Below are 26,410 nucleotides of genomic sequence, written 5' to 3' on the forward strand. Positions count from 1 at the left end.
TAATAGCCTTTTTGTTCAGATCATCTGTTCAAGAATATTTGTATAGCATGGGGATCCCCAACCCCCAGGCCATGAACTGGTACTGGTCTGTGGTCTGTTAGGAACCTCCTGGCACAGCAGGAGGTTAGCGGCAGGCAAGGTAGCATTACCACCTGAGCTCTGCCTCCTGGCAGATCAGCCATAAATTCTCACAGGAGCATGAACCCTATTGTGAACCATGCATGAAGGGATCTAGGTTGCATGCTCCATATGAGAACCTAATGCCTGATGATCTGAAGTGGAACAGTTCTATCTCAAAATCCACCCTATCAACCATCCATGGAAAAACTGTCTTCCATGAAATCAGTCCCTGGTGCCAAAATGGTTGAGGACTGCTGATCTAGTACACAGCCTTGGAGGATACAGATGGAGGCCCTCCCTGGAGCAACACATAGGAGTGCTAACGGTCTCTTACAGAATAGTCACATTTTCTAAGTTTAGTTTCCTCTTACATAATATAATCTTTTGCACTATTTGTGTTACTCTGAGAATTCTGGCTCAGGAAACCAGTGAAGATGCTAATACCCTGGTTATTGTTATTGCTGTAAGTAGTAAAGTCCTTGGTCTCTGACCCAGGTGTTTCATGAGTTTTCCTAGTATGCATAAAACATAATATAATATGTAAATATATATTATAAATATAAAGCTCCAAATGCAATAAAATCTCAGATTCTCTATAGTTCTTGACAACTGATATTTGTTTTTCCTTCTTTAAATTCTAGCTATAGTAGCTGCTCTAAAATGAATAGTCTAGAATCTTCTTCCATACTGTTTACCACATTTATCTGAATCAATATATTTCTCCTTTGCTTTTGAAAGTAAAACAATGCCTTATTCTCCATCAAAACAGTCATGAACTTTCATCATTTCAAACAACTAAATCACTTTCTATCTCATTGTTTTTATCTATTTGAGGCCTCCATCTTCACCTTCAGACAATAGCTTGATGCTTACCAATAAAGCAGAATGACTAGTAGGTAGACTGTCAACCTATGTTGCCTAAGTTTCAAACTGTGTTTTTCTACCTATTGGTTGTATTACTCTGGACAAGTTATTCAATCAATACATGCCTCAGTTTTCTTATCTATAAAATGGGTATAGTAATAGTAATTAACTCTGAGAATTATCTGCAAATTAAATCAGTTTACACATTTAATGTCTTTAGAATAGTATGTGGTTTATAGCAAGAATGTAGTACATGCCACCAACTATTATTCCATTGAATGTTTGTTGAAAAATTCTGTTATATTCTGACTTTAAATGCAGGTTGTTTATGATTTACAGTTTATCATTGGCAAGCTGAATGATAATTTAGGGCTACAAATGTGCTTGGTCCTTTTGCAGTTCAAATCCTCAATATATTAGAAAAACATTTTTTATAAACTTTCCGTTTTGAAAAAACAAATACCTCATATCCCAGTCTACTACAAACGACATGAACCAAGCATCAACCCCTCTCCAGTCATAATGTAAATGTACAACTATACTACAAAGTTTATAACAAAATGTCATACAATTCATCCACCAATGACTGTGTTCACTCAGGATGCTTAAATATCATCACATAAATATTAGAAGTTCTCTTCACAGCCCTACAAAAAAAAGTCAACCACCAAATATTACTGTCTGAAGCAATGTTTCCGTTGCTGTTTTCACTATGCTATGCCATTTCTCTTAATGGCCTCAAATAACATCCCTGATTTTCTAAGAGCTGTCCTTTCTATTTTTCTAAGCCTGTGAAAATTAAAAAAACTTCCAAAGGGGTAAAGCAAAAGAGAAAAAGCTACAAAAATCTGGTTTGATTTTCCTACACTTTCCTCCCTCCCTATATCCAAGCAGTTAATCTCCTCTCAAACAGTACAATAGAGCAGCTAGACATAAAGAAAAGGAGATAAATTTGGCCAGCCAGTACATTGTTCTTGCTAATCTGGACCATTTACATAAGGGTTAGAAGGCTTGTTTTATCATTTAAACAGGCTTAAAAGCCTCTTTGCAAATGAGATTTAGTTCCTACAAAAGAATGAATTCTAGCTATTTGGTGAGTTTCTGCTAGACCAGCACTGGGAGCTGACTTGGCAGTAACTACAAGCTACTTCTTTGGCCACATACAGTATATGCAAAGATTGCTTCCAGCTGCCAAAACTGAAAAGCGTCAAGCTGATTAAATTCTTTCCAGGAGGTGAACAGGATGAGGGGCAGGTTAAGAGGTCAATAATATCAGATCTTAAACTGTACCTGGCCAAACTCTTCCTCTATGCAGGTGCTTTAAAAGTGGCTTTGAATGTTCAGAGCCCTTAAATTTTCTTTGAAAGAGAACAGAATGGCGGACAGAGAATGAAATTCAGAGACAGAAGACATAAAATAGTCTCAAGCTGTGAAGTGAAGACAATCTAAACTCTTTGATTCATTGTTGGTGTGAGTGGCATTGGGCACAGGATAAACTGCATAACTAACTCCCTTGCCAATATTAGCACAAAAGATCACTGGAATGAAAAGATGTTCTTAACACAGAAGAGTACAATCTTTGCATGAAAATCTTAGATTTTAAAAATCAAGATCATATTTATATATACTATACCTATTATGTCTTTTACCTGGCACACCTTGAACAGATGTTCAGTGTGACCTTGGCCTGAGGCTCAGCCGGGTAAGTAGGACGGCCTTGGTTAAATTTGCTCCCAGAAGGTACCAGGGTTGTTACTCCCTCCATTCTTAAATCATTAAGATCCTCTGTAACAACACAAACAATTACAGAGAAAAAAAATTAACTCTAGTGGAATTAAGGAGAAAAAATCATGTTTTCAAGTATCTGCCATTAGTTTGTTAAGCAAAACAATATATATCCCCTTTGCAAAAATCTAACTACATATATCAATTATTTTTCAAATTATTTCTAGACGTAGTTGGAGACAAATTATATGTGAAGATTTACAAGAGACAAAACGGTGAGAGACTGAATATATGGAGAGTGGGCAGAGCACTTATGACCACAGACCACTGACACACAACCTCTGCCATACCCACCGGGTAAGCCAAACTATAACCTCTGCAGCAATCAGCCCCAAATGGTCAGGACTTGGTCAATGACTGCCAGCTCTCCTATTTTTTAACTTTGTTCTCAACTCAGAACCAACCACACAAAACCAAATATGTTTCAAAACCAATTGCATAAATCCTCTGCTTCTAATTAGTCTGCTTCCAGCTTCCCCATCAACAACCTCCAATCAAAATATAACTGACATCTTCCCCTTTTTCACACTCAATGTTTGCTTTCTACCTTCACCTGGGGAGGACAACAGTAAACCTGAATAGTCATGCCCCAAAGGTTTACTGAAGCCCACTTCTATTTTTCCCAGGTCCTCAATCAAAAATGAAAAGACCTAAATTTTCTCTTGAGATTCAGCTATGTTACAATATGTATATGATCTCCCACTTCATTCACAGAACAAGGAAGCTTGTAAAAAAGATTCCAATTACTTGCTCTCAGCTTTAGCACTAAAGATATATAAAGTTTCAAAAGATAAATCATAATTTTTACAAAAATCTAATTCATTATTGAAGGCATAATGTATGTGAGGAGGAAAATCACTGTCTTCTGATGACTAAAGATCATAAAAACATCCTAGATCCCTCAAAAAACAATCAGGAGGATTGCATGTTTTAATCGGATATTACAAACGAGGGTCAAATAAATTGATCCTGAGATGGTAACAACTCAGTCTAAATCAAGAACCGGCCTTCTGGAATCTGAGGAAGGCTTGTCAACAGATTTCTTCCATAGGCATCCCAAGTGAAAGCCTTGTTCTCTACTTGTGCATAAGCACTTAGGGTTTTAACTCAACTTCATAAGAATCATCAAAAACTTATCACCTTGACCTGGTTACCAAGGCTTAGTCCTCTTGTTTAAGAGCCTAGGTGCCAATTCAAAACCTGGTGCTTCTGCAGAGCTAATTACAGACTCTCCTCTTGATCTCATGGTTCCTCATGCAATACAGACATTACTACTGTCTCTGAACACACAACACTTTTCAACCAGCATTAAACACTCATGAGAGATTGTTACTCTCTCCTTCTCACATTACTGTTCCACTAGAACACCCTATTTTTGCTACTCTCCTGCCCCTACCAGAAGAAGTGAACCTGTGATTTTCTTACCTCAGGAAACTTTCTGCACTTCAGTATTTTTAAGAACTGCCATTGAAAACCCTGACCAAATATTATTTGTTGCTGGATCATATTTCAAAACTTGAAACTAGAGGTTATCAAGCAGAGTATGCTACCACTAATTTATGTGTCTGTGAGATATAGTCCTCTATCAGAGGTAAAATTAGTCCAGATGGCGGAAATATTGTACGTACTTGAATTCATTAACTGGACAAAGACCTCAGAGTAATATATATACAGGTACAGTTTTTTAAAAAATACATGACTTTGGGGTGCTCTGGAAACAAAGGGTTTTCTAACTCTGCTAGAACCTCCATCAAACAGAGAAGATGTTTAAAACACTTTTAGATACACTCCTGTTCCATACAGATGTAGTCATTACAAAGATCCAAGCTAATGAAAATATAAACAATATAGAAGCTAAAAGAAACGTTCTAACAGATTATTTTGCTAAACAGGCAGCCTTAATCAAGGTTATGAACCTATCTAAAATTTTAGAGAATAAATCTCTGGAGTAATTATAAGACACCATTATAAAATATCAACATTTAGCCCCTGATTCTGAAAAAATAAATAAATAAATAAAATAAACAAACACCAGTTCTAGCTTTGCTCCGATAATCTGTGGCATTTTTGGTGGAACCAGATGGCTTCAAATGAATACTAGTTAAATTCCTCCATGAAATGACTCATCATGATACAGATAAACTGGTAACAATCTTAAATCTTCAGAGTAGACAGCTGACTCAAGACCTTCAGAGGGAGATAATGACCTCAGAGAGTAGACAGCTTCTCCCCACAATATTGGATCAAGATCTCTGGTGTAATTGCCATTTTGTTTTTTATCTACTTAATTACAATCATTCTTCTCATTTTCTAAAGACCCCTAATAGTCACCCACCCACCATGACTCTTTTTCTCCTTCATTTTATTCTTATTAAAATTTCCTATCAGAGCATAATCATTTTCTAACACTAATCTTGGATTATCCTAAATAGTAACCTTCAAGCTCATTGATTGCTGGATATGCTATCCCTCACGAAACTACCATAATCAAAAACCCTTGGAAAATTTCAGTCTCATCAAATGAGACCACAGGGAATTAAATCCAATGGCATTTCCACTTGAACTTACATGGATAAATCAACCTGTGATTTTGCTAATGTCCCTTTCACACACACACACACACACACACACACACACAACACCCTATTATTATAATCGATTAGTTAGAATCTATGTAATTATAAATTTGAATTCAACAACCTTCATAGGAAGAGGAACCAATTATTTGTCACTGGAAAGAGACTAATAGAGATTCACATGTGTAACCCAACTAATGAACAGCCTTGATCCCAACCTCAGGTCATGAATAATTTCTTTTTTCTGGATCCTTGTGTGTTCCTACCAGATACTAACTTCCTTGCATCTAGATAGCTAGTCCTGCTTGCTTTATGCACACATACGTCATGCACTATAAAAATAACATTACAAATCTTACCAGTACACAGACACCCTAATTCTATAGATCATCAAGGCTGGAAATTTTAACTCTGATGCAAGCTCCTAAATGAGGCTGTCCTTTAGGATTCAGGCACTTTACTTGGAGGAGTTACTGATTCATTGTTTATACAAACAACCAAAGCAGTTTCCAGCAATAGGAACCATGCAAACAGAAGACTGCAAGACATGTATCACTAATGGTGGCAGAAACTATAAGTGATACTACCTCTACCCTAGATGGAATACAGATCCATCTCAACTGTTGGCAAGATAGTTGAACAATCGAATTCTTCTGGATTTTTTTTTCACTAGTCATGGTGGTATCTATACCATTGCTGATACTTCTTGCTATACTTGGATCAGTGAAACAGGTATGGTAGAAAAGTCTACATGTCAGCTTGACAAAAGACTACTTGGGTTCTCTAATTTTGGTCCTCATGACCTGTGAGATTTGTTCTTCTAGACTGGGTTGGACAATTCAAGTTCTTGGTTCTGAAGAACCAAGTCAGTCACCCCATTGGCTCTGAAGAACCAGGTCAATATTAAATTGACTTAAATTGTTTTTGTTTTTATCATAGTGTCCATGATGCTGGTACACTGAATTCCATATAGAGTCTTAAATGCTTGTATGTGGCCACTCTCTCATCAAATGATCGCAATGATGAGGCAACAAAAAAGATTAAGAAGATCTCGTGATACAATTGACTAAGGATACAAGTGAACAATCATCAAGCAGTGAAGCTCTGGATCCCTCACCTTACCTTTTAACCAACATCCTTTTGCCAAAAAAAGAGAGTGACCAAAGGAGGGGAGATTAAATATACATGCAGATAATAGGTGGATCTTTTATTTTTATTTATTTATTTATTTTTATTGAGAGAGAGTCTTGCTCTGTCACCCAGGTAAGAGTGCAGTGGTGTGATCTCGGCTCACTGCAACCTCCTCCTCCCAGGTTCAAGCAATTCTCCTGCCTCAGCCTTGGGAGTAGCTGGGATTACAAGCACATACCACCATGCCTGCATAATTTTTTCTATTTTTTTTAGTAGAGGCAGGGTTTCACTGTGTTAGCTGGGATGGTCTTGATCTCCTGACCTTGTGATCTGCCCGCCTCGGCCTCCCAAAGTTCTGGGATTACAGGTGTGAGCCACTGCGCTGGGCCAGATCATATGCAGCATTAGAACGCTGACCCACAACCTCTGTAGCCATTGGCTCAAAACATTCAGGACTTCATAAATAAAGATCAGTTTCCCTCATTTCACCCCTATTTCCAACTCAGAACCAACTGAAGAAAGTTAAATGCGCTCGCAAAACCAACTGCATAAGATAGTCTGTTTCTAGTTAGCCCTTCTTCAGTTTTCCCATGCCAACAACTTCCAATCAGAACATATTCAAAGCCTTCCCTTTAAAAATTATTATTATAAAGTTTTCCTACTCCCCTGTATGCCTTTGGGTCTCTGGTAAATGCAAGTGATAGTGGCTGACTCCCATGCTATAACCAGCTCTGAATAAATAGATAAATATTCTCTGCTTGTTTTCATTTGTGTAGTCTTCATTTATTTCCACAATGTCAACCTTCAAATATCTAAAGGTTTGTCATAGAGAAGAGAGATATTAGAGTTCCCCCTGTGCCGGCAGAGAAGAAATGTGTATAAGAGGAGAGTGTGTTTCTCATCAATATAACAACATTTTAACATTTACAGTTGCTCAAAGGCATACTGTACAGTGCTGTGTAGGAGATGTGATCACCCCATTCCTGGAAACGTTAAAAGCAGAGGCCGAATAATTGTTGATAGTGGGCAAATTAGAGTTTTGCAGAAGCATTGTGCTAAATGGTTTAATTCAAATCTAAGCTTCCCATACATTCTCATCATACTTCTATGATTTAGGATACATCAGTTAAAAAGAAGACATTGATTATGTAAAAGAAGAGTGTTTGTTTAAATGAAGCAATCACCTTTTGGGGGCCATTTTGTTATGAATTAGAACTAAAAGTTGCTTTCTCGATTTTTATCTTGGAGCCACAAAGCACACCACATTGACTTATTAACGTGTTTCATGCTGATATGAAGGAATTATGTGGTTAATGCTGGGCTGGGGAGCCCAGACATGCTGGCCCCTCATTACCTTTAAGGATATGTTCAAAGGCCAAAATCATCAACTATCTACTTGCTTCTGTACCATTTTTCTACTAATAAGATACAGAATCGTGGTATGGAGCTCCATGGCAATTATCTAAGCATTTTTAGATTGTCTGACATATGTAGAGAAGGTAATAAGACATGAATTTATGACTGCATTTTGATGAACAGTAAAGCTCCCTGCCAGAACTCTCCTTTCATGTGCAAATTTGAATGTATTTAATGAGACTTTTTGAAGATTTCCTAGCAGCTCCTCACACCCCATCTGGATAGCACCTCTTTTTTCCAGTTCAGAATAACTGTCACAGTGTGGGAGAACAGAGAACCATAGAGTCAGAAGCCTTCTGGAATTCATTTGCTGGTTCACTGGAGACTTCAGAGTGCTATAAGCTGAAACTGCTTCAACAACTGCTATGGTTCTTGTAGTGTCAGATGTGAGTGTGGCAATGGCAGTGAAATTGGCTCCTGCAGTCTTAGAAGAGGCCTCACTCTGAAAAATATCCAATCATTTTTTCTTTCTTTACAAATATTCATTATTTTAAAGACGATCAATGAGCTCCTAATAACTACTGAATACTTACCAAGCTCTAAAGGGTGACAGAACCATAAAAAAACTTGGTTTGGTCATGGGAGGATACTAATAATCTATGCTAAATTTACAAAGAACAAAAATAAAATAAAATACAAATCTAGGTCTCACTAGCTCCATTTCCTTAACAACATTATTTAAGGGAGCAGGTGTCTAGGATTAAATAATTAAGGGAAGTAAAACCCCAAAAATGCCTAAACTTAGGAAAGTTTGGAAAGTTTATGAAAATGGAAAGGGAGAAAAACAAATTAAGTAAGATTCTGTCCAAGGACTTTTTAATACTGCTTAAGGGAGGAAATACCAGGAACATATCCTAGACGTAGAAAACTGAGAATCTTTGAATACCAATGGTATTGAAGGAGGTAAAAATATGCCATTCTGGCATGTTGACTATTTTGAGTTAAAAGCATTTGAAATACAGCAGGTGCAAGAAAATTACTCTGACCTTCATTCTGTTTCTTAAAAACACAAAAAATGAAATTCCTATGTGAAAGATACCCACCTTATACTACAAGAAAAGCAACTTCTTATCATCAAGTACAAAAAAATTGAGATGGAGAGAATTCTGTACAGATCTTTCAAAATATCTCAACCTGTAAGCCTTCCCATATTATTTATTTGATTCTTCACAATTTACTATTCTTTGTTTGATTCAGTATATAAGTGATTGACTCTGTTTTTGGATCTTCATTTCCTTTTGAGGGCTCCCATACCATGTAAAACTGTTTTGGTATTAAATAAATTCATAGGATTTTCTTCTTTTAATTTCTATTGTGTCAATTTAATTCTCAGGCTCAGCTAAAAACAAAACAAAACAAAAACAAAAAACAAAAAACAAAAAACCACCTATAAGGGAAGTAGTAAAGTACTGCCTCTCCTAAAGTACAGAAACTTTCTGCCTTTTCTTCCTTCTTTTTTCTTTCTTCCTCTCTTTCTTCTACTCTATCTTTCTTCCTTCCTATTTGGGGGCTTCTTTCCTAAGATATTCTCCAAAATATTCTCTACAATATCCAGCCCAGTGCCATAGATATGGGAGATATACCATCTTTGATTGCAAGTAGATAAAAATTTAGTCTGTTAAAAAGAAATTTGGTAAACTAGAAATTTCTTAGAAGCAATTAGGAATAGTTTCCACAACAAAGAAGTCTGTGATTCTTAAGATAACAGTAGTAAAGAAGGATAATATACAAATCAACTGATGGAAATTTTAAAAAATATACTTGCCCTGTTTAGATGCTTTGAAATTGAACTGTCTAGTAAGTGGGAGAAGAATGTTAAGAAGATAGATAACTATAATATTATGTGATCAACCCCATCCCAGAAGAAAAATAAATGTTTTAACTGTTATATGAAATATATAAGAAAGCAACTGAGGTTGGGGGTAAAATGCCAGCTATTGTCTTTTGGCACTTGCCCCTATGCTTACTAGCTTCCATGCCCCCCTGTATTGGAAGACTAGAAAACTAAGAATTGCATTGCTTATACTCTTTTACTACCTAGTTTGCCACATAAAGTTTAGGATTTGTCAAGCAGCTGCAGTAACTAGATTTAACAGGTAGAAGAGAGGTAGAACCACTCATTTTCCTCTAGCAGCAGCTCCAGTTGGGTGGACTTTGTAGGTACAAGGGCTGTTGGTTGATTATTTTTTTAATCTCTATACTTCTATTAACATTACAAAAGATTTATGAACTCTGAAGCAATTTCCTGCAGTTTTCTAACTTCTGGGTAGCAACAGCCAACACCTGCACTGCTGTAGCAGAGGTTCTCCTTGAGAGGGCTCTGCCCTGCAGCAGACTTCTGCCTGGACATTCAGGCACCTCCATACTTTCTCTGCAATCTAGGTGGAGGCTCCCAAAGCTGAACTCTTGTCTTTTGCACAGCAGCAGGCTCAACACCACGTGGAAGCTGCAAGACTTGGGGATTGCATCCTCTTAAGTCATGGTCTGAACTGTACCTTGGCCCCTTTTAGCCGTGGCTGGAACTAGAGTGGCTGGGATGCAGGGCGCAATGTCCCAAGGCTGAACAGAGGTGCAGGGCCCTGGACTGACCAACAAAACTATTTTTCCCTACTAGGCTGCCAGGCCTGTGATGGGAGGGGCTGCTGTGAAGATCTCTGACATGCCTTGGAGATACTTTCCTCATTGTCTTTGCCATTAACATTGGGCTCCTCATTACTTATGCAAATATCTGCAACCAGCTTGAATTTATTGCCAGAAAATGGGTTTTTATTTTTTACCGCATGGTCAGGCTGCAAATTTTTCAAACTTTTACTCTCTGCTTCCCTTTTAAATGTAAGTTCTAATTTCCGATCTTTTCTTTGTGAATGAATATGGGTGTAAACTTTTACCAAAAGCCAGGTCACCTCTTGAATGCTTTGCTGCTTATAAATTTCTTCTGCCAGATACACTAAATCATCTTTCTCAACTCCAAAGTTCCACAAATCTCTAGGGCAGGACAAAATGCCAGCAGTCTCTTCGCTAAGACATAACAAGAGTGACCTCTGCTCCATTTCCCAAAAAGCTCCTCATCTCAATCTGACATCACCTCAGCCTGGACTTCGTTGTCCATATCACCATCATAATTTTGGTCAAAACTATTCAACAAGTCTCTAGGAAGTTGCAAACTTTCCCACATCTTCCTGTCTTCTGAGCCCTCCAAACTGTTCCAACCTCTGCCCATTATCCAGTTCCAAAGTTGCTTCCACATTTTTAGGTATCTTTAGGCAGTAACTCACTCCTGGTACCAATTTTATGTATTGGCCCTTTTTCACACCGTATAAAAAACTTTCCGAGACTAGGCAATTTACAAAGGAAAGAGGTCTAATTGACTCACAGCTCCGCATAGCTGAGGAGGTCTCAAGAAACTTACAATCATGGCAGAAGGTGAAGGGGAAGCAAAACACATCTTACATAGTCCCATAGTGGCAGGAGAGAGAGAGAGCAAGGAGGGAACTTCCAAACACCTTTAAACCATCAGATCTCAAGAGAACTCCCTTACTCTCAGAACAGCATGGGGTAAACCACCTCCATGATTTAATCACCTCCCACCAGATCCTTCCCTCGACACATGGGGATTACAATTCAAGATGAGATACGGGTGGGGACACAGAGCCAAACCATATCAGTAGTACTTTCTGAAATGTCATGCAGCTAATATGACTGTAGCCTGAGATGTATAGGGATAGTGGAATGGAATATTAAAACAGAGTTTAGTCTCAGATGATAAAGGGAGATAATCAATAATTATAATAATTATGACATTATTATAATAATCATGTAGGAAGGTATCAAATCTGTTTCAGAAAGATAACTGGCTAGGCACAGCGGCTTGTGCCTTAATCCCAACACTTTTGGCTGGAGGTCAAGGTAGGAGGATCACTTGAGCCTAGAAGTTTGAGACAAGCCTGGCAACATAGTGGAGCGTTGTCTTTATTTATTTATTTATTTTTATTTTTGAGACAGAGTCCTGCTCTGTTGCCCAGGCTGGAGTGCAGTGGCACAATCTTGGCTCACTGCAACCTCCACCTCCCAGGTTCAAGTGATTCTCCTGCATCAGCCTCCTAATTAGCTGGGACTACAGGTGCATGCCACCACCATGCCTGGCTAATTTTTGTATTTTTACTAGAGATGGGGTTTCACTATGTTGGCCTGCCTGGTCTCCAACTCCAGACGTCAAGTAATCTGCCCGCTTCAGCCTCTCAAAGTGCTGGGATTACAGGCATGAGCCACGAACCCTGGCTGGGGCCCTGTCTTTAAAAAAAAAAAAAAAAAAGCTGGGCATGTTGGGGCATGCCTGTGGTCCCAACTACTCAGGAGGCTGAGGTGGGAGGATCTCTTGAGCCCAACAGGAGGTTGAGTCTGCAGTGGGCTCTGATTGTGCCACTGCACTCCAGCCTGGGAGACAGAGTGAGACTCTGTCTGCAAAAAAAAAAAAAAAACAAAGATAATTGTAGGTATATTTATTAAAAACCAATTAAATAAATAAATAATTTGCTAAATTTATAAAAAATTAATTGTAGGACTTTTTTGGAATATAGTCAATATTATGAATAATATAACCACTATAAAATATTCCTCAATGATGTGAATATATTCAACTAAAATATTCAGTGAATGAATTAATAAATATATTACTCATAACTATAAGTGCATTTCTTATTAAGATATTCGTACGTAAGACTATACAATTATATATTCAACTAAATATCATGGATATAGTTTATATAGTGAATATATTCAATATACTGTAGAACTATACTGTTGAATTCATGAGTCACTAGCTACATGTTATTATTGAGTGCTCGAAATGCAGCTAGTCTGAATTGAGTTATGCTGGAAGAGTTAAATATACACAGAATTTCAAAGAAATAGTACAAAGAAAATAATGCAAATACCTAATTTATAACTTTTCTATTGACTACATGTTGAAATGATAATATTATGGATATATCAGTTTAAATGTGCTATTAAAATTAATTTTACCTGTTTATTTTTCCTTTTATAATGTGAGTACTAGAAAATTTAAAATTACTACATTGTTTCAATTATATTTCAATTTGTAACTCATTATTTTTCTATTGGACAGTGCTATTTTAGAATATATGTCATGAACATATTAATAAAAATTATATTTTAAAATAAACTCTCCTATGTTCTATTGCTTTATACTAAATAAATATTCCTTAAAATGATATAAAGAAGAATATGTTCATTGACTATATTTAAGAATAATATTCATGAGGTAAATGCAATCATATTCATTGATTCTATTCAAAAGAATATTTTAAAATTATTTGCTATACTCTTATCTGGCTCTATTTTCTTCGTAAAGCCCTTATCATTACTTCACTTTGTACACACATACACACTTACACACATATACACGCACTTAAACATAAACTCACATTTACATACAGACACATACATACACACACACCTATTACATTTATTTTAAAATATTTTTCTTTTCTGACACCTTAGAATAGAAATTTGATCTTTCTCATTTATTATTATAATCTCAGTTTCTTAGAAGTGTGTCTAGCACAGACTAGGCATTCATTGATATTTGTTGACGTTAACATTTTGTATAATTTGGTAATTAATTCATTGATCACCTGATAAATTGATCTTTACATAGGATTGACTTTTGGAATATTAGTTTTTGAAGGAATATATTTGTTGCACTTAACAGCCACTGGAAAAATTTAAAAACTCCGGAGGCTGAGGCAGGAGAATGGCCTAAACCCGGGAGGAGGAGCTTGCAGTGAGCTGAGATCCGGCCACTGCACTCCAGCCCGGGCTACAGAGCAAGACTCCGTCTCAAAAAAAAAAAAAAAAAAAAAAAAAAAAAACTGTAAAAGGGAGATGTGGCGGGAAGCAGGAACAAGGAGTAAGAAGAGAAAGAAATGTATTGAAACGTAATTTCAGAGGAAGATTCAGTAGGATGCAGTGAACAACTGAATGTGCCATCTGAACAGGTTTCTTTATCTTACCACTTTTAGGGAATACAGGAAGAGATAGTGCTTTTGGTTTCATGCATGCTGAGATAGAGCTATCTTCAAGATATATGTATGGACATCTGGTAGACACTCAGAGGGACAAGTCTGGATCTAGTGAAGGAGTCTGGAATGGAACTATAGACCATCTGACTGAGAAAACCTGGAACAATTATCATCCCAGTAGTTAAAGCTGAGCAGTGACACTCCTTGCCTCTAACTGTTTTTACAAGTAAAATGTGTGCATTATATGAATGTTACATTTAAGAACTTACAAAGAAGAGAGTACTACATTTTTTTTTCTTTTCTTACTAGGAAGATCAAAGTAGTAATTTGTTTTTAAAGGTACCCTTTAAAAGTGTGTTGTATCTTCTGAGTTACTGGAACACTACTGAGGAAAATAAACTAATTTATGACCAAAGACATGAGTTTTCATTTTTACACAATAGCAAATAACCAAGAATTAATCAAACAAAAAACGTTGTTTTGATTTAATTTAAGGAAATAACAGCTGCCTAGATGAAATAATCCCAGGACGTTCTTTCAAATGTAATCCATGAAATAATTTGCAGCTGCTTGAACTAGACAATGTGGGAGATGAGTGAATTTTCACATCTGTTTCAAGAAATTTTATAACTAAAATTAAAAGCTTTCCAAACATTATTCTCTTCACAGTGATTCAGTGATGGGTTACACAAGTATTTTATGGCAGTTTTTCCCTACATTGCAATTGGTTTGTTGATTTATATCGATAAAGCTGGTTTGGTCAAAGGTTTTAAGCAGATGTTATATATTCTGAGTGAATCATTAAAAATAAAGCAAATGTTAAGAAAACAGATCAGGACTTAGACAAGCTTAAATAAAACGTGTATGAAAACATTTTTGTTATGTGAGACAGCTATAGTTCCTAAAAAGGGGAAAAGAAAAAAAAAGGAGAATGAAACATAATTCACTTTGTTGAGACATATTCTGGTTGAAAGATGAAGGAAAGATGTCCAGGCCATGTTTCTGTTGGTTCTCTATTTTACCATCATACCTTAAATATGAATTTAGCATTCTTCTTTAGTACCTCAGAATAGTACAACTTCAAGTTCATAAATAATCAAGTTTATAAGTAATAAGAACAAAATACATGTCAGAAATTATAGGTTTTAACTTTTTAGGTTAACCTTAGTTTAAAAACAATTTAAGTTAGAATTGCATTTGGAAAAAGAGGGTCTGGTGGAATTTAAGTACTGCGTCGAAATTTTCCATTTTAATAACGTAAGAGTGAATAGAATATTTACTCTTCTTGACCACATGAGATCAATAAAGAAAGTGATTAGACAAATTAAATTAGGGAACATGTCTATATAAATTTAAATTTACATCTATTCCATGTCTTCTCTTGTTAACTGAAAAGTGTAAAAAACTTTCCAAGATTTTCTTTGTTACTTACCAGTTCCTTTTTAATTTATTTGAATGTAACCAACAATAGCCAAACTCAATAGACAAACACAGGATGACCACAAACTTTTGTAAAAATTTGTAGACTAGAATTTGTTTGCTTAGATTGCAAATGAATCACAAGACTTCTGCTAATTGAACCCCTCATTATTTAAATTCTGAAGGCTCTTCCATTAGTCAGAAAAATAAAGACATCTGGGAGTGGTTTTCTTCTTCCAATGTGGAAGAAAATACCAGTTCTAGCAAATTCAAATCCAAACACTCCCCAAAATTGGGTTTCTGCATCAGAGTGCATCTTTATTATTCTTAGTTTTCACACACCACAAATACAAAAGATTATATTGTATACAGTTTGTTTCCTGTAACTTTTGTCACCCTGTGAAGGTTTGACAGACAGAGGTTAGAGACTGTGAACAATTCTCTTTCATAAACATCACAGAAATTCCTGGCATGTGAACTCATGTCAGGGGAGGGTTATGCCTGGCCTGGTGTAACTGAAAGCCCAGTAATAGCTTTAATTGAAGAGCAACACATTGTAAGCAACACAAAAATCTAGAGATAATGTCAGAGGAGGAGTTGTTGTCTCAGGGACTAGATTGGAGGGGTACTACGAGAAGGCCATGGAAAGGAGACCAGCACAGAGGGTAGAAGGGTTCAGGAATACAACTGGAAATCAGAGTGAGGAAAGCAGGCAGAACATTCAGAGTGTCGACCTGGAGAAGGCAAGGATGGGACCTAGGTAGTCATGAGGAGAGACTGGTTAACCTAAAAGACTAGGATTATATAAATTATTGATTATTGTAAGATGATGGGTAAAATGTGTAATTTTTTCAAATATAAAAAACACTGCAAAATCTCGCAAAAGCTCACCATTTTAATTACCATTTTAAAGTATATTTATTCAATTCGAGTTCTCCCAGGCCACTTCTCTGGATAAAAAACCTTATATATTTAATATTTCTTGAGAGTAAGTCAGTATTTTTGAAAAGCTTTTCTCATCCCAGCATTTTACTTATGGAATTTTTGCTAGCCCTGTTAGGTACCATATATTACAGAAAGCATTTCTTCAGTCACTATAAATGATACATCGAACATATTCATTCTTTTTAGTTTCTAAACTAGTTGCTGACCCTATTTAATAGAATGTTCCTACTCCTACAGCCCCTGTGTTAATAAATAAGATCCTATGTTGAGAACTTCCTATGTGTCCTTCATGAATGTGTTGGCTGCTCATGAGTTTTGGCTATAAACCTAATAACCGAACCTTGTATCATAATAGATGATGTATTGATTCTTGATCCAAACCACAAATATTAATTGAGCTCATTTTGATAAGTTCTTCTGCATTGGGTTACATCATATGCTAACTCAAAAAAGCCATTTGGAGAGATAAATGTATTATGTACTAATTGCTATAGTCCCTATTTTAGCAGTTAACTTTTCTGCATCCATACTCTAAATTTGTCATTAGTAAAGTTGATTCTGTCTGAAGTCAGTTTACTTTACATACAACACAAATGCACAAAACTAAATTGACATATTAGTGGATTTCAGTTCAGGATTTATTTTTGGTTTATTTTTTCTTAGATTTCAAATGGAACAAGATTTGGATGGTGGACATCTTCCACTCTCGCATTCCTTTCTTTCCTTGTCTTTTGTCTTTGTATTTACTTAAGTCCTGAGCTCTGACACTACTCTTCCTTCACTAACCCTTAATTCTGCAGACCTCTTTTGCTTCAATTTTCCTCCATTTGATGTCCTTTCTACTTGACTTCCCTTCCTCTCTGTCATCTCCACGTGGATTTTAAATGTTGCTCTCTTGTGAAAAAAATCAAACTAATATTTATAAAAGATATAGCTGAACTTTGTGTTACTAATATTGAGATTTTCCGTGCATCATGCAACATTCTTAATGAAGCAAATTTTAACCAACTAATGCTCATAAAGTAAAAAATATATCATTACACCAGTCACATTTGTCAAAGTTCTAAAAACAATATGGTTAATCTGAAATGACATTAAGTTTCATAGCTATCCTCTTCATCTCCCCTCCAAACTTCCTTTATTTCTGTCTCATGCTCGGCCCTTTGGAAGAAATAATAAAAGAATCAAATTTGGAGACAAATTCAAAGGAAGACCCTTGCTGGCCATATACTAAAATTGCTGTTGATGTACGTTGGCCGTGGTTGCCAACTCACCCTCCCTTGTGGTGTGCCACAGGGAGGAGCAGGCACATGACATACCTTTCCCATCGCTGAGATGCAAGCCACACGCCGCAAGATGTTGCCTCCCTGTCTGACACATTGTAAATCCATTTTCCATTCTGTGCTGCTTTCTTGGAATTCACATGCTGTTCTCATCCCTTACACTTCAAGTCACAAAACATCGCCACCCCAAGTGGAATTTTACAAGACCATTTTCAATTCTGTTTCATTTTCTTGGAGAGTTGCCTCTGTGAGCTCTTCCTTAATAACATCTTATGGAGCATTCTATCACCTCAGAACCTCATCTCACTTCCTACATTAGATACATATTTCGAGTTTCCTAAAAGTGGGTATTTGGTGACAAGAGAAAAATTAAAAATTAAAAATATAAAAATGTATCAATTAGCTACACAATATATTTCTTTTATTCAGCAGCCCTAGCCTCTTTCTGTACTGGGAGCAGGCTAAGAATGTTACTGTCCTCAGGTCTCTTGTACTTGCTCCCTTCTCAACCCGGGAAGCCTTCTAACTTAGCTAACCCTAGCTAACCCATACTGTGTTCTCTCCCTACATTCATGTCTGCTCAAAGTTCACCTTCTAAGAAATCTCCTTGACTATTTTATGTAAGAGAGCATCCTCTATCATTCTTTATTCCATTATACTTCTTTATCCCCATAGCATTTATTATCTCCTGAAATTACATTATAAATGTATTATTCATCATCTATTTACTAATAAGTTATCAGGAGGCAGCCTGGGCAATGTAGTAAATACAATCTATACAAAAAAAAAAGGAAAGACAGAAAAGAAAGAAATTAGCTGAGCATGGTGGCACATGCCTGTGGTCCCCACTACTTGGGAGGCTGAGGCAGAAGGACCATTTGATTCCCAGAGGTTGAGGCTGCAGTGAGCTGTGATCGTGCCATTGCACTCAGGCTGCGTGACGGAGTGAAACACTGTCTCAAAAAATAATAAATAAATAAATAAATTCCCAGAAGGGCAGGAACTGTCTCATATTCACTGCTATATCTCGATTTCCTAGAATTGTCCCTGAAACATCAAAGCACACTAGTTACAAATTGAATGAATGAGTGAATGACCACAACACCATGATACACATGTCATTATTGCCTCCATTTTATAGATAAGGCATAATATAGATAAGATCCCTTAGGAAGTCTAAAGGGTTTGCCTAAGGTACCCAAGTATTAATTGGAAGAGACAAGAATTGAAGTTTGATCTGTCTAAATTCAGAGCTGAGGGTCAGCTTTTATGTTCATACAGCTAATGTGTTATACATGCGCCTTCTACAAATGATTTCTCAAACTAGTGTTTGTTAGTTAACATAATATTATTTGTCTTCTGTCTTTCAATTTATATCGACTTACATCTAGTTAACTCTGTGTGTGAGAAACTACTCTCCAATTTCATTTTCAATTTTTTTTTTTTTTTTTTTTTTTGAGATGGAGTCTCCCTCTATCGCCCAGACTGGAGTGCAATGGCGCGATCACTCCTCACTGCAACCTCCGCCTCCTGGATTCAAGTGATTCTACTGCCTCAGCCTCCCGAGTAGCTGGGATTACAGGCATGCACTACCATGCTCAGCTAATTTTTTGCATTTTTAGTAGAGACTGGGTTTCACCATGTTGACCAGGCTAGTCTCGAACTCCTGACCTCGTGATACACCTGCCTCAGCCACCTATAGTGCTGGGATTACAGGCGTGAGCCACTGCGCCCAGCCCAATTTCACATTTTTAGAGGAAAAAATATCATTTGTTGAGAGTCTACTGTGTTTCAATCACTCTCTTAGGTGCTGCAATGGACTGAATATTTCTGTCCCCACCAAAATTCAGAGGTTGAAATCCTAACCCCTGATGTGAAGGTATTAGGAGGTGGAGCCTTTGGAAATAATCAGGTCATGAGAGTGGAGCACTCATGAATAGGATTAGTGTCCTTATAGGAGGGACCCCAGGGAGTTCTCCCACCTTCTTTCTGCCACCCAAGGATTCAAAAAAAAAAAGATAGTGGTCCACAACCCAGAAGATGGCCTTCATCAGACCCCAACCATGCTGGCACCCTGATCTCAGACTTCCAGCCTCCACAACTGTAAGAAATACATTTCTCCTGTTGATAAGCCACCAGGTCCATGGTACTTTGTTCAGCCAAATGGACTAAATGCTTTCAAACGTTACACCTTATTTTCTTCCATAAAACAACATCTAAGGCAGTGATTGTCAACTATGGGTGATTTTTTCCCTCCCCTTAAAACAAGGCAACACTGGGACAATGTCTGAAGACATTTTTTATTGTCATAACTGAAGATGGGGTGGGGAGTGTTACTGTGATCTGATTGATAGTGGCCAGCCCCCTATAAGCAAGAATTATCCAGCTGAAAATGTTAACCGTGCTAGGTTGAGGACCACTGCTGTAAGGATTGTCAAATGCCCTATTTACTGCATTACAGGCAGGTCCCATATATGAATAAAATGGGTAGGTATAAGACAATAAAGACTGTAAGCTGAGGACTGGGCAACTCTTGAAAGAGTTTAATGTGTGGGCCAAACAACAGTGTAGGCCAGGTTCAGCCTAAGCAATCTGACATTTGGTTAATAGAATTTAGTTTGATCAAGTTACACAGCTAGTACATGGTACAGTCTGGATTTGAACACTAAGGCAATGTTCTTCTGACCATAACACAATAACCTATTCACACTACGTTGCTGATTCACTGTACCTTACACAAAGAAGACTTGCTCCATAAGCGGTGCTCTGCTTTTACCATAACACCAATCTCAGTATTTGATCCTATACCCCATCACAAATGATATCTGTGAACATTTTATAGAAAATTTCGTGACACTATGAAAGAGATAGTTAAATTGAAATTTGCATGGCAAAACTTCCCCCAAATCGTCTTTAAACATCTTCGCTCTTTCAGCAATTTTTGCTCCCTGTGGCTACTCCACATTTTGCATCTCATCTTTTTTACTTTTTTATTCTCTCAACTTTCTTAACTTCAGTTTCATCTCCAGTCCTTTTGAACTACAGGTGATCTCACTCTGTTTACACAGCCACTAAATACCATGATTAATAAAACAAAGATGCTATCTTGAGATTTGTCTTCCTTATGAAATATTGTCTCCTGTGCCCACTTACTGCAATGCCTTTGCTGTTATGAAAGTCTCAAGCTCATAGCCATACCACTGACCTACCACACTGCTGTATAAGCAACAAAAAAAGCACATATGTTCTGGTCCTTTTCTCACTTACAACTTTTTCTTTATTTTCTTTTTCCTTTAAGAGCATCATATGTCAGAAAGAAAACAAGAGGAAGAGGTTAGTAGATATCAATATGCTAAACACACTTGTGCCAGGATGACTTTAAGATAGTCCCATGATCCCTGCTTTCCTCCCTCATTGAAAGTCATCTGGATGTAGTGACTTGCTTCTAACTGAAGAATGCTGTCAAGTTGATTGGACTTCACTTCTGTGATTCAGTTACAAGAGACTGACTTCCATTTTTGCTGGCATACTTTCTCTATTGCTTTCTTGGCTTGCACACTTGAGTGAAACAGGTTGCAATATAGGGGAGGCAATACCACAAAGAACTGAAGGTGGCCTCTGGCCAATGATCAGCTAGGAACTGACACCCACAATTCAACAACACTTAACGAACTGAATTCTGTCAACAACTGTGTGACCTTGGAGACAGATCCTTCCCCAGTTGAGTTTCAAAAGAGATCCCATGAGCCCTGGCTGGCACCTTGATCACAACCGTGTGAGACGGCCCGAAGTAGAAGACCTAGTTAAGCTGAGCCTAGAGTCCCGACCCACAGACACTGTGGGATAATAAATGTGTGTTGTTTTAAGCTGCTAAGTATGTGGTCATTTGTTACACAGCTAGAGATAATGAATGCAACACTCATGCAATTTTTCTTTTCCCAAATTACTTAGAATAAAATTCATAGTGAAGTCTCGAAGAATTACTTCAGTGAGCAGTTTTGCCTTGAATAACCCAAGTTGAAGATCAGGTGAGACTCACATATAGAAGAAAAACAGTTAAGATTCCAAACCATCTTATTTTAAGACACCTGGGCATTCAAATTATTCCCTAACATATTTTCCCTAGTTATAAAATGGCAAGCAAAATTATGAATTAAAGACTGATAGCTATCAAATGTTAATATTTGGCCAAATTTATGACATAGCCAAGTTGACCATAAAATATTTTATATAGAGTTTACCGTTTTGCTATTTTAAATTATTTATAAAAGTCTAAATTATTTATAAAGGCTGAAATTTTCTCTTTTGTGTTGTAGTATTTATTACAGCTATGATGTATTGATGTTGTGTCTTAAATTCCAACCACAATTATAACATTGTTTGGGTAGGAAAAATATGATCCAGTTTGTGAGTCTCTGATCCAACATGTGGTTTTTACAAACATAGTCTGACAAAAACTGGAGTCAGCTTGTAGCAGCTTTTCATAGAAGACACACACACACAAAGACTGCTGGAGCACCAAAGCACCACGTGCCCCACTTTGTCCCCACTGTCCCAGCTCAACATTTCTGGATGGACTCCAGCCATGGCTTAGATAAAGCCACAGCCAGGGGAGCACACATCCAGTACTTCTTCTGGGGTTCATCTCCTAGAACTTTTGAAATGATGAGGAACACTTTTCATATAAAACATATTGAATAGATTTCCAGATCCAATTTCAATATATTGGTGTTCCCACATCCAAACAAGTATTTATATATTTCTAACTCTATGGACCACTGTTTCCGCATATAAACAACTCCCTCCACTCCAGGATGCTTGATTTATTTACAATCTCTAAAATACTTTCAGAGTGCCCCAAAACAAACTACAATTAGGATGGATAAGAAAATGCAGTATTTATTTTCTAGAAATAATCTGACCTTGCTCTCAAACCTCCATCCTGTTGGGTAATGGGGAAAAAAACTAAACTAAACTAAACTAATGGACACTTATACCTGCCATCTACAGTTATCTTCTTTTTCCTCTGGTTTAAACATTTGCTTCCCCTCCCCCCGCCCCAGCAAACTTAGTCTCTTTTTTGACACAGATATAGTCGAATTTAGGTTCATAATCGCTAAAAAGCCTCCTTTTCTGTTTTCAAGTTTCATTTTTCCTTCTTGCCACTCCAGGTGGCATCTGGCTATAAGGGTAAGCTATGTGTCCTCAAGGCAGTAGACAGCAGGGCAACGGCCATCCTTTGTGTTCCTTGCTCACTCTGGTAATACAGCTCTTGTCGCTGGTGACTAGCCCCAGCCTGTCCCCAGCATGGCCAGGAGCTGGTACTGACTCAGCTCCACCTTCACTCCCAGACCCTCTGAATGTCAACCCCAACCTCTTCCTGGACTCTGGCCTAGGCTGGGATGCCACACCATCTGGTGTGAGGTCCCTTTACCCCTCATTAGGTCAGTCCCATTATTCTCAATTCCCAGCTATCCTCCAGGTCCCGCTCAGGGCACACAGGAACTGGGGGTTCCTCCCTGTCACACAGGAGCTCAGGAAATGTTGAAAGTGCTATCCTAAGCCCATCTTGCTAGTCTCCTGCTCTTCACCCATTTCATCTTGTACTTCTGTACTATGTGACTACAGAATGGAAATCAATGGCCTAAGAGCTCCCATATTTTCCATCAATCAATCTGAGGCTTTTGAGTAAAGATTCTGTCACCTTCCTCTTCACTTATAATCCTCTTCACTCTGGCTATTTCTACACCCAACACACCCAGGGTTTCTATTCTGAGGAGTAAATGAGAACATTTATCTATGAACTAATTTTGTCTTTTTACCTTTTTTCCTACCGGCCAGAATTAAAAGGGCTTTTCTCTTTCACCGTATCACCTGGGTACCTTCCTTATACCTGTATTTTGCTAAATTGTGACTATGATTTATAATTAAACCTCTGAGGAGCTTTGTGTTAGAGACACAAAGGGAGAATATTTGGAATTAGGAAAATTCCAAAATTCTCCCTCCACGGGTCTTTCTTTAAGATGACTATGTACTTGTGCCCTCAAAGAAGTTAGCTTTGAAACATAAAATTGACCAGTAAGTAACCTCTTTATTTTAGATGGTACCTTTTCTTCCTGGAGGTGATAGCTTCATTGTGGTCAAAATCAGCAGGGAAACATAATATAAAATTAAAACATGATTTAAAATTTAGAAAAATACTTTGGTTCAAGGGCAAAATATTATTCCTATGGTTCATGATAACCAGGTTCCCTGCATGCCTTGTTTATTACAGCCTGCCTATCCTTGCTCAGGTTTCCCTCTCATCTGCAAAAGCCCCTCATGATTTACCTGCCAATAAGTATTCAACTTCTCCTTTATTTGTTTATTTATTTATTTTTATTTGATATAAGGTCTGTCTCTCACCCAGGCTGCAGTGCAGTGGCATGATCTTGGCTCACTACCACCTCTGTCTCCTAGGCTCAAGTGATCCTCCCACCTCAGCTTTTCTAGTAGCTGGGACTACAGGCACATGCCACCATGCCCAGCTAATTTCTGTATTTGTAGTAAGATGAGATTTCACCATGTTGCCCAGGCTGGTCTCAAACTCCTGAGCTCAAGCGATCCCCAGGCCTCAGCCTCCCAAAGTGCTGGGATTACAGGTGGAGCCACAGTGCCCAGCCCAACCTCTCCTCTAAAGTTCAGCTCAAACATCAGTCCTCCATGAAAACTTCTCCATCCCCCTAGCTCTCAGTAATTGTTTCTTTCCATTGGTCTTCAGTGACACATTATCCATGGTATTTAAAACTTAATTAGATATTATATCTTTAACTATATATTAAAATATTTCATTTTAAGTATTTGTCTATTATTCATTTACTCAAACATCCGTTATTGAAGGCCGACACACACGTGAGGACCATCTGCCTTTTGTCTGCTCCCCTCCAGGTGTATTTGAACTCTCACTTGTTTGAGAAAAAGCTTTTAAGCTATTTGCTGATTTTATAGTTCTTAGATTCATTCACATTATTTTGATTTTCAAAAATAAAGTACTAGATAAAAGGCCAGGTACAGCAGTGTATACCTATAATCCCAGCACTTTGGGAGGCTGAGGCAGGAGGATTACTTGAGCCCAGGAGTTTCAGACCGCCTGAGCAACATAGAAAGTCCGTGTCTCTACAGAAAATTTAAAAATTAGTAGAGCCTTGTGTTGTGCACCTGTGGTTTCAGCTACTTAGGAAACTGAGGTGGGAGGATCGGTTGAGCCTGGGAAGCAGGTTTCAGTGAGCCAAGATTGCACCACTGCACTCCGGCCTGGGTGACAGGGAAAGACTCTGTCTTAAAAAAAAATAATAAGATGTTCAACCTGTAGCAAAAGTGAAGAACTATATTTATATAAAGAAGTGGGATAGAAGAAAATGGGAGAGTAAAAAATCTAAAGAATAAACTAATGTTATTCTTACGACGGAATGAAGGGCCTTAAGTATTTATGTCAGTGGCATAACCTTAATCATTACTCTTGCAATTTTATTAAGAAAAAAAGAGAGAGACCATAAGTTTAAACATCCCTTAAAATTATTTTAAGAAAATTGATATCCATTTGAGACATTCAAGACAAGATGAGAGTAAGATTTGAAGACTTATTTTAAATTGGTAAATAGGAAAGGTATAGATGGTCCAAATAAAAGAAAAGCATAGAAGAAGGCACAAAATAGAAGAAATTATAAAAGTCTTCTCCACAAGATAAATTCAGACCACAGGGCAAGAATTCACATTACTGTCTCCTCTTGTACCATCAAGTTTAATTTCAACAACGTATGTTATTCCTACTTTCCTTCAGTCTCACTGAAACCCACCAGCTACGTGCCTTCAGTAATACTGCATCTTTCTAGAAGAAAAATACGTATTCTCAATGTCCCCATATGAGAAAATAGTCATACTTCGTATATTGCAAAACCACCAATATATATTCAAGTGGATGGAGCATTAAATGGTGCTAGAAACAAAGTCAGCCAATTCTCGACTGGTCAGCACCTTATAAGACAACTAGAAATTATGTTTTTCTAAGCATGGGAATTTTAACCTGGATATTGATTTATCATTTATCACTGGTAGTATTTAAATTTATTAATTCAAACAGATCTATAAGATTCTCAAAAAGAACCATGTCAACAAACAGTTCAGACACACATAAACAGAGAAAATATACATAAGTAATGAGGTAATGAGATGAGGAAAGCACTAACGTAACAATTGATTTATGTGTCCATGCTTTCATTGATATTTTATTTTCCAAAAATCAGTAACTATAACATATTTGTATACCTAGGGCCATATTATAGCCTTGGCATATGATAGATGTTTAATAAATGTTCGTTGAATATATAAATATCTAAAAGGTCCTGATGAGAAATACAATTGGATGAGTAAAGTGATATTTAACTATAAACAATCTTAAATGGCAATATAGTTTGAAATAATCAATCAAAGGTTTTTCTTGAGCTGAGGCATGATATTCTTTCTATATTATATCAGAATACCAGAGAGGTGATACGGTCTAGTGGTTCAGAGTGTCACCTCTGGAGCCAGACTACTGAGATTCAAATTCTGTTTATGCTTCTTGTTAGCTGTGTGATTTGGGGCAAGTTGTTTAACATCTCAGAGTCTCAGTTTGCCCATAAACAAAATGTGGAAAAGAACTGGCTAACTCAAGATTGTTATGTTGGTTAAGTGAGCCGGTGCATAAGAGGTGTGAAGTAGTGTGTGGCACATAGATAGCAGCCCATAAATGTTAGTGATATTAGTTTGGGAAGTGATAATGGATGAGAGGTGGAGGCAGTTGCAGATAATG

General features: G+C 37.3%; 1 protein-coding gene across 3 annotated transcripts in view; it reads right to left on the minus strand.

Annotated features, from left to right (window-relative positions):
• The window catches only part of C8H8orf34 (chromosome 8 C8orf34 homolog), a 480,177-nt gene that overhangs the window by 182,740 nt on the left and 271,027 nt on the right, over window positions 1-26,410 (minus strand). For 2 of the 3 annotated variants that reach the window (XM_050800254.1, XM_050800252.1), the window contains one exon: window positions 2,634-2,769. In XM_050800254.1, the coding sequence (XP_050656211.1) occupies window positions 2,634-2,769 (136 nt within the window). The remainder of the gene's footprint in view (window positions 1-2,633; window positions 2,770-26,410) is intronic. The other variant, XM_050800253.1, reaches the window with a different exon arrangement.

This window comes from Macaca thibetana, chromosome 8 (assembly GCF_024542745.1).
Source record: "Macaca thibetana thibetana isolate TM-01 chromosome 8, ASM2454274v1, whole genome shotgun sequence".
NCBI lineage: Eukaryota > Metazoa > Chordata > Mammalia > Primates > Cercopithecidae > Macaca > Macaca thibetana.